General features: G+C 40.7%; 1 protein-coding gene across 1 annotated transcript; it reads left to right on the top strand.

The window, feature by feature from the left end:
- Positions 1–816: 816 nt before the first annotated feature.
- gnb2 (guanine nucleotide binding protein (G protein), beta polypeptide 2) lies at positions 817–9,958 on the top strand. The gene is made up of 10 exons (XM_086013340.1): positions 817–1,270; positions 3,520–3,600; positions 3,684–3,722; positions 3,833–3,939; positions 5,115–5,178; positions 5,348–5,510; positions 6,394–6,460; positions 6,546–6,747; positions 7,438–7,654; positions 8,955–9,958. The coding sequence occupies exons 2-10, from the start codon at positions 3,544–3,546 to the stop codon at positions 9,059–9,061; spliced, it is 1,023 nt and encodes a 340-aa protein (XP_085869466.1). The 5' UTR covers positions 817–1,270; positions 3,520–3,543; the 3' UTR covers positions 9,062–9,958.
- The last annotated feature ends 304 nt before the right edge of the window (positions 9,959–10,262 follow it).

Genomic DNA, 10,262 nt, shown 5'->3' with positions numbered 1-10,262 from the left:
TATTCAGTATACAACAAAAACAAAGAAATTGACCTTGCAGCTCCAATACCTTTGGAGGGAACTGTATTTCACAATCTATATGTACTTAAGGTTGTGGCCAGTTAGTATATACTGCAGCCAGTGCCAGTCACAGAGGTTATCTGCAGCAGCAGCAGCAGCAGCAGCAGCAGCAGCAGCAGCAACAACAACAACAAAAACAAGCTATCGTGCACTGTTGTCTTGTAAATCCACTTTTTCCTCATTAATAGTATTTATATAACAAAATAAAAATATAGCCATTTAAAAAAACAAATCTTCAAATATGACAGCTATTCAGTAGCTATCATATGAGATACCAGCAGAGATGAATGCAAATGAAAACTTTGATCTCGTTTAGAAAAACTAGCGTGCTTGTGCTAGAATAAGATCTAGAACAGTTACAGTTGGAGCTAAAGGCAACCCCCAGTGGGCCCTGTCAGCTGATGTGACCACAAATTGAAGTCTGACTGGAAGGCCTGCCATTACAGTCCTATCACATCATCATCCTGATTTTCAAATGGGAATATAACGTTTAAAGGGTGTGTCAAACATGCAGTTGTTGGTTGAATATTTATTTTGTCGATCCCTTTGCTGTGCAAAGGCTTGACCTCGTGATGTCTGCCCGAGAACGGGAGAAAGAAAAAAAACTCGCCAGCACGACATATTGCCTGATTAAAAAAAAACACGGCTCCGGTATCTTATTAGGAGAGACTTTTTTGCAGGTTTGCCTTTTTATTGTGCCGTTTAGGCGAGTGGTGAAGAGGGAGGGGGCGAGGAGGAGGAGGAGGAAACCACTGAGAGAGGAAGGAAATGAAGATCACGTCACGAAGAGCAAAATCGGAGTAGAAAAAACGGAGCGAGTGCTATTTGACGCTCCTTGGCTTGACGCGAGCGTGGACTGAACTGGAGAATATCTTTAACCAACATGTGGTCGTGGACTTGTTCGGCGTGAAAAAAAGGGGGAAAGCCGCGACGCAGCAGCTGTGGATTTTTTATATATATATTTTTTGCTCTCTTTTTTTTCTTGTGTGGAAATGTGTGAAGACCTCCTCCTCTTCCTCCTCCGTGTGCCTGCCCACTGACGCCTCTTCGTGTGCATCTTCTCTGCATATTTCCTTTTTTAGATACATATATAAAACCACATGAGATAAAATACTTATAACCGCGGGATTTTGAAAAATATATATTATTTATTCAAGGGAGTTGGCTTTTTTTCACGACAATCAAAGAGGAGCATCGGTGGAATTAACAGGTAGCCACCCATCATTAAAGTGAATAGGCCAGTTTTCAATGTGTAAAATGGCTGGGTGATGATGATGATGATGACGACGACGACGACGATGATGATGATGATGATGATGATGATGATGATGGTGCTCTATCCATCTGCATTGAAAAAATCTTGTTGCTATGACTGCCTCCGTGGGCCCGTTGTCCATTTTGAATGAAGTGTGGAGCATTCTCGCTCTTCCGTGCTGTAGTGCAGTCTCATTTGGTTTATTTGAGGCCTTCGTGTTTGACTGTTGCAGTGAGCAGGGCCTCACTATCCCTGACATTACACTCTTGATGTTAGCTGTGGGCTCTCCTCCAGCTGCAGATGTAACCATGGTGTGCAAGTCAAAGGGGTGGGGCAGGGTGCTCTTATCTTAAAAAAAAAAAAAAAAAAAAAAAAAAAGACCCATGAGCTGATCATGCATCCATACAGAGGGATGCCAACAGTAAAAACTATATCAAAGGTAAATAAAGAGATGTTAAAACGTGACATTTTGTCCTCCATTGGCTGTTTGCAGGCCTCATTTTGGAAACTGCAAGCCTTCTCGGCTCCTTAATGGTTACACAAGCAAAAGTGTCAGATGGTGACACCCCTTTTTGGCTTCTTGGTAGTCTACAGTTTCATATGCAGTCAAGAATTTAAGACACTTCATTGATTAAAATACACACTTTGTACCGTATTGCAGTGTGCCAGTTGGCCTCAAGCAAAATTCCACTCCCACGCTGAGATATATTAACCTTCAGAGTTAATAATAGTGCGTCCGGCTTGGTACGCAAGTGTAACAGGTCCCCTTGGCTTTCGTGGGAGTGGTCCCTCAGCATCTTCTGCCTGCTAGTGATGCACATTGGCTCTGTGGCAGATTAGTCTGTGCAGATTATTACTCCATAGTTCAACCAGGCACGGTGGCACCGCTGTAAACAGATTACAGGGTTTATTCTCACAAGTAGTTAGAGATTTAAAAAGCATGGTTTTATTTATTTATTTTTTTAATAATCCAATGTCCAGATCAGGGCTGAAGAAAAATAATAATCAGATGAACCATTTACCAGACACTTCATTAATTACGCATAATGAGATTTAATCTATAGATCTATATGACAAAATCTGCCTTTACGAATTTAACACAGGTTTGAATGCAACTGTCAGAGAGGGTTTAATGTACAGTAACTAAGTTGTCTCTGCACTACTCCATTACTGAGTTGTCTCTAGAGGAATAGTTCTCAAACATTTTTTTCACCAAGTACTACTGAAAAATAAATGTGTCTCAAAGAACCTCCATCATGACTAACATGAAAGTACAGGAGCATAGTAGGGCTAGTAGTTCATTAAAAGTGAGATTTTATTCCTAAAAAGTATGTTTTATATCATTGTAAGCCGCTGTAGTATTATGTAGTTAGGTCTGTGTCGCTTTCCATAATCTCATCATAGGAACTGGCAATGGTAGCAAGATAAAATCGGTTTTGCTTGGAAGGTGAAATTTTCCAGTTTTCTACTGCAGTGGTCTTGTCAGACTATTATACATCACAATCGATGATTTTACTTTTTGCGGAAAACGAGGTTTGCACTGATTTCATTGCTATTTACTGATAATGTCGTTCACTGGAAAGAAGAAGGAATTTTGTGTCTTAGGGTTTGATAAGAATGGATGATCTGAAGACTCGGATCACTGAGACTTTGACAACAATCGATCCAGATTTGCTCGTTCGCGTTCGGCAAGAAATGAAATTCGTTTCAATGTATGCCATGTAACCAAAGGCTCTCGTATTGAACATTTGTGGAAAAATGTCAATGTAATGTAAAAAATATCATTTTGTTTTCAAATTTTTGCTACAAAATTTTAAGATCAATAGCTTTCAGGAAATATGAATTGGGCTTTCATATCTGCAACAGTCATTGGGATGTAACGTAACGTAAAGTGACACAGACTTATGAAACACCCCATCGGCAGAAATAAAACTGTACTTGAATGATGCAATTAAAATATATCTTAAAAATGTAATGCAAATGTATTGCACTAAAAAGTCAAATACAACTGAACTCTACTTAGGCAGTGACTCTTTCATGTACCACTAGAGGGAGCTTGCGCACCACTAGTGGTAGGTGTACCACACTTCGAGAATGACTGCTAGTGGATATGAGTCAATTGTGCAAGTGTACCCCATGTTGTATCCAGTAATTGTGCGGTACATGACCAGATATCTCTTAAGTTTATCTTCTCCACCTACCAGGCGGCATCTACACCAAATTCCAAAATGAGTGAGCTGGAGCAGCTTCGCCAAGAGGCCGAGCAGCTGAGGAACCAGATACGAGTATGTGGAGTATTCCTTTGAATCACAAATACTTTCCGTTCATACTTGCTGTATGTGTTATGACTTTTATTGGTGTTTTGCAGGATGCCAGGAAAGCATGTGGGGATTCCACCTTGACCCAGGTGAGTGTGACAGAATGACCGATGGCTAGAGTTTTATCAATCAAAAGAAGAAGAAAAAAAGATCTCGCTGTTCTGTTTTTGAAATCTACCTGTCGTCACGTACTACCTAGATAACTGCTGGTCTGGATCCAGTGGGGCGGATACAGATGCGAACAAGACGCACCCTTCGAGGCCACCTTGCTAAGATCTATGCCATGCATTGGGGGTCAGACTCAAGGTGGGGCAACGCTTGCTGGTTTTCTCTACATTCTGTGGTGCTATTCTATTTGCAGCCCGCGATGGCATTCCTCAGCGACCGGTGGAGGCCAAATACTTGCAAACTTTCAAAATGTGCACTCTGAAAACACTTGGGTTAAAAATAGCTCAATGTTGGGTCCAAAATGGACCAATCCATAAATTGGGTCAATTTGACTCACCTTCTTGCGTTGTTTTGCGTACAGTTTTTGGGGTTGTTTTGTACAAAATTACTGATTAAAAAAAAAACACAGCAACCCGGAAAGTTGGGTCAAATTGACCCAAATAGTGGATCGGTCCTTTTTTGACCCTAAATTGTGTTATTTGTAACCCAACTGCTTTTAAAGTGTGGAAGTTCCTTTCTTGATAAAAGCTTTGCATTAGCTATGTTTGTTATTGGATGTGGTGTATATTTCCATACTTAGGGGAGTTATTCAAGTACCAAGGGTCGGTTGGAGTAGGGATTCCTTTCGCTTAATTCGTGCAAAAATATAATTGTGACAAAGGAGGTTTCGGCCCGATGCCAGCAAAATATAACTTTGTTCCATCTCTCTATGCCAGCTACTAATAGTGACAGGCAGAGATGGCATTAGATGGTAGATGGTAAAATCAACTTGTAGCCGTTCATATTCTATTCTTTATCAGCTAAATTAAACTGGCCCTGATTTGAAACTGAGTCAGTTTGCAAGTTTATTCAGATGAGATCATCATTTCAGTATCTGTAGCTTACTTTTAGTAACATTTTTGTTTGGTGGCATGCAGGAAGATTTTTCTAATGTAAAATGGGTGCATTGGCTCAAAAATGGTTGGCAAACACTGTATTAGAGAAATCAGTGGGAAGCCTTGAACAACAATAACAATATTATAAAACACTATTATTCATTTTTTTTAAATCCTCAAAATTACTGTAAATAGACGGTTAAAGGATTTAAGGAAAATGTATAATTCATTACACATTTCTTGATACAATATTTTTTGTTCATTATTTCCTAATCCATTTCCACAAAACCTTGAGTGGGCTGAGGAATGATCCCTTGCATTTTATTCAGGATCCATATGAAGGTGCAGATCAAGGCTTTTATTTCCCTTCTCACTGTTTGCATTTTGGGAGAAGACTGTGGAAGGGCTCATCACATGATGTAATGTGTGTCTCCGCAGGCTTCTTGTTAGCGCCTCTCAAGATGGCAAACTGATCGTGTGGGACAGCTACACCACTAACAAGGTACACTCAGCACACTCACACAGTCGTAACACTTATCCTGACATCTTCGGAGAATTCCCTACATTAGTAACAGTCGACGTTTATCTCCGTAACGACTCCAAATGTTGCATAACGTGTCACCTTATATGTGTTACCATTTTTACAAATTTTTTTTGTTTTTTTTTTTGAGATCCACGCCATCCCCCTGCGCTCGTCCTGGGTAATGACCTGTGCGTACGCCCCGTCTGGGAACTACGTGGCATGCGGAGGCCTTGATAACATCTGCTCCATCTACTGTCTGAAAACACGCGAGGGGAACGTCAGGATCAGCCGGGAACTACCTGGGCATACAGGTGAGAGCTTTGTGTCAAACTGATGATACAGGTGCACTTTGATTGGCTGCCTCATGGGGAAGGAGACTTGATTAACCTGCTTAATCAATCACTGGCTGCTAATGAGGCGAGATGTTACCTCATGTCATCTAGATCTGAGTAATTGCAGCCAATGTGTGTTGGTTGTGTGTGATTGAAGCTGCTCAGGTTTTTATGTAGCAAGGGAGGGGGCGATTCACGCTGGACGCCCAAGTGCATCATTGGCCTTGTTTTAGCCACAAAAACAAAAAAAAAATACAAATAAATAAAATCAGGAAACCTGAAATGCCGAAAACAACAAACAACAACAAAGTTTGATTCTCCACAATTGAGTAGTGATTTTTTCCAGCCTTTGCACATTTGCAGCAATTATCTTACAAATATCTGAATTCACTCTACAGGGTATTTAAGTACCTTAACTTAGTATTAGCGTTCTTTATGTTGAGTCTCAATAATACTAACACTAACATAAGAGGACTGTAGTTTGCAACCCATCGAAAGTTTGTAAAATTTGCAAGTAAATGAAATGCTGTCCGATGTAACTGTATTAGCATTTTTTATTTATTTATTTATTTTGTTAATTGCATTTCAAATTTGCATCTGAAGGCCAACTGGCGACGACCTAGTGCACAAGTGGTTAGCACATAGGCCTCACAGTTCTGAGGTTGGGGGGGTTGAATCTGGGCACGTGCATGTGACACGTTCCAAAAGAAGGTGCACGGTAGTTCCACTGAAGATGAGAGAGGCGCTATTAAACAGTGGATTAAGTCGGCTAAATCCCAACTTTTTTTGTTATGTGTGAAAGTCTTTCTTATTTTAGCTTAGACGGCACCTCACAGCTGTGCGTTTTCTGCTGTTGTCTCAGGTTACCTGTCATGTTGCCGTTTCATCGACGACAATCAAATCATCACAAGCTCAGGAGACACCACCTGGTCAGTTGAATACGTTGTAAACAGTCCCGCGACTCACTTTTTTGCAAATTACGGTCGTCTGACCTGCCACACTTTTTGCCCCAAGTGCGTTGTGGGACATCGAGACAAGCCAGCAGACTACGGTGTTCTCAGGCCACACGGGTGACGTTATGAGTCTGTCCCTGGCGCCCGATCTGCGTACCTTTGTGTCGGGAGCGTGCGACGCCTCCGTCAAACTGTGGGACATCAGAGACAGCATGTGTCGACAGACCTTCACGGGACACGAGTCGGATATCAACGCCATCTGTGTGAGTGTCCGAACGACAGTCAGGATATAAAAAAACAAACACACGAAAAAACATTAAGTGGCAGAAGAAGTATGCCAATATATTTCAAAGCACAGGTCAGTGGGTACCATTGTATGTATATCCTAAACTATGATCCCCAAAAACTTGAAAATCCTTTCAAACCAAATGCCCAGGGCAAGTATGTAATATCAAGGGGTGATTATGAGGCTTCCCATGCACAACATTAGGCATGGTAACCACCATGTGACTTACCCACACACCTATTTTGCAAACAAATAAGTGCAGCTTAGCTTCTGGCTAGCAAACATCATCCTAGCCATACAGTACAAAGTAAATAGTGCAATGCAAATGATGTTGAACTTTCCTAAAAAGAAAATATTCAATAAATAATGTACATGTTTATATTCAAGCTTTTGATCTTTCATTTTAAACATCAACACTGTAAATCTGTTTTGAATTTTTTCTTTTATATCCGTAATTAAAACCAACCAATCGACTGAACTGTGTTTTTTGGCGCAATTATATTTCTGTTATTATTTATGTCTATTATTAATGGTTAGGAGTCACAATACTTTTCCAAAAGTCCAAATGGTTTATAATGGCTCACCGACTAATATGACTTGAGATAATTCCTGCATGTTTATCGTAAAAGTTATCCGCTTACCTCACATCGGGCGTTGTCTCCCTTAGTTCTTCCCCAATGGCAGCGCCTTTGCCACGGGCTCCGACGATGCCACCTGCAGGCTGTTTGACCTGCGCGCAGACCAGGAACTCAGCCTCTATTGCCATGACAACATCATCTGCGGCATCACCTCGGTGGCTTTCTCCCGCTCGGGCCGCCTGCTGTTGGCGGGCTACGATGACTTTAACTGCAACATCTGGGACGCCATGAAGGGAGACAGAGCAGGTAGGAGCAGAAGACATTTTGGAGATCCAACATAAGTTAACTGTGGTGTCTTGTGTTTCCATTTACCATGCAAGGTTCTGTATGAGAATTTAGTGGATTTCAACTAAGATATTAGAATAACAAGGTTTTATTGGGTGGCAATACCGAGCATATTCAAGGCAGTTCCGGATGTACATCGGCAATGTAACAAGAATTTGTATGCTGTAATGTTCTCCAGCTAACACATTAGATAAGTCGTAATGACAGTAAATATTTGCATAAAAACACTTCTGGATCATAAATATAAAATAATCAAATGAATACTAATAAATACGGCACTGACTTAGCAATAGCATTTCTTGTGCCACGGGATGACGCATTCTTGCACCGCTGCGCAAATTAATTCCTTGCGCGCTGTTTGTAATCTAAAAAATGACAAAGTAAATCATGTCATGTCATGTCATCTTCCAAACCGCTTATCCTATACAGGGTCACGGGGAGTTACTGGAGCCTATCCCAGCCATCAATGGGCGAAGGCAGATTACACCCCAAACTGGTCGCCAGCCAGTCGCAGGGCACACACAGACACTGTCACTGAGCGGGAATTGATCCCACGCTGCCCGCACACAACTCGGGCGTGTGTACCACTACACTATCAGTGGACCCACAAAGTAAATCTTTGCGTGAAAAATATTTCTAGCGAAATAAACGATAGTCAAGTGAAAAACAACAAAAACACCTCATGCCTTCTGCCGCGAAACGGCGTATTCTTAGCCGCTGCGTTGGCTAGCTCAGTGCATGCAATTCATATCCTTGAATTAATAAAACAGTCAATATTTGGATGAAAAACACTTGTAGGCCATAAATATAAAAGTCACATGAAAACCAGTCATTACTGAGCCTGCCTGCTTGTGTCAACATTCTTATGTCGCTGCGAAAAGTAGCTACTTTTGCGCTGTTTGTAACTGAAAAATGACAATTGCAGTTATTGTTTGGATGAAAAAAAAACTATGGACACTATGAATTTGAATCCATGGAATTAATGTCATAAGGAAATAATGTCATAAGGAAATAATGTCATAAAATCCTCATATTGAGTAAATTATTTAGCAGGAAATGTCAGCTAATAATTCGACTTCCAACAGTAAAGCCTTTGATATTTACACATTCACAGAGTTATTTTGGTGTCAGATTATGAAGTACTGTGAAACACAAGGCCCGCTGTCTTCTGTGTGTGGTTAAGACTTCTCAGCTCAAGTCTGGAGAGCAAAACATTTGAACGTTAACAAGTCTTCTTTTGTCCGTACCGACCCTCCTCTAGGAGTCTTGGCCGGCCATGACAATCGTGTGAGTTGTCTGGGTGTGACTGATGATGGCATGGCTGTGTCCACCGGGTCCTGGGACAGCTTCCTCAAGATCTGGAACTAAAGACACACATACACACTTCTTGGAACACAAGTGTTCGCACTGTATGTAAGGTCCAACAAAGTGCAACAAGTGTACATAAGACATAGTATGAAGACTTAGTTACACCAATCACACGTGCTACCTTCAGCTGACTGAAGTGCAAAACTGCAGCTGCAAGGTTGCACTCAAATACACACACGCACACACAATGTAAAAATGACCAAATACAGTTAAACCTCCAGCTTTCTTGTGTTAAACAAAAACACACAACTATGACCTGAAGCCTTTTAAAATGTTACACACACACACACACACACACACACACACACACACACATTCACATACACTCCCCCCACCCTCGAGAGACAACAGTTCAGAAAACATCAATGGACAATTCTGTCTTTGTTTACAATGAAGTCCAAATGCACTTAAGACGAATACTACTGTACTATGTACTTTCTGTCTCAGTGCCACTTGTGTTGCAGTGATGCTTTTCGGGCAGAGCGTGGAAGAGAATCAGAGCCCATTAATACGGGGGGTGGGGGGTTGATCAGATAAGAGGTAAAACAACCAACAATGTATCTTAAAATTCAACCATGTTTTAGTTACATACATATATATATATATATATATATATATATATATATATATATATATATATAGCTATATGCCCCATACTCAGTGGATTTTTTTTTAAAAACACGTAATTTCTTCATGTTCTCCCCTTGTGCCTCAGATACACTTTAAGGATTACTACTATAGAAATATTAATAAGGGGAGAAGTAACTTGAGAACTTGGCTATAAAGTAAAAGCATTGTTAAAATGAGTGAAGGGAGCAGGAGCAAGTATTCAAATTTTAATCTGAGTATCATGACGGTAAAATTGTACATATTAATAAATGATAGCCTCTCCTGCCAGTGAATGGGGTCTTTTTTTAAGCTCCGCTGATGCGAATATATTTGTGTCACATTTAAATGGAACAGTTGACTTGCACAATGGTTTAACTGTCTTAAAGGTCATAGCATGTGAATGCAGGGGCGGAGCCACGGGTGGGCCTGGGTGTGCACAGGCCCACCCAGATTGACAGACTGCCCACCCAGTGAGATTCATGAAAAAATATATACTTTTACATTTTTTGTAAATTATGAAATTATTTTATAATTTGTGTTTCGTTGTGTTTTTTATTGTATTGAATATTAAGAACGGCATCGTTGTGGTGGT

The sequence above is a fragment of the Filicampus tigris genome, chromosome 17, assembly GCF_054856515.1.
Source record: "Filicampus tigris isolate MCC_2025a chromosome 17, RoL_Ftig_1.0, whole genome shotgun sequence".
Taxonomy (NCBI): domain Eukaryota; kingdom Metazoa; phylum Chordata; class Actinopteri; order Syngnathiformes; family Syngnathidae; genus Filicampus; species Filicampus tigris.
This window is presented reverse-complemented; position numbering and strand designations above follow the sequence as displayed.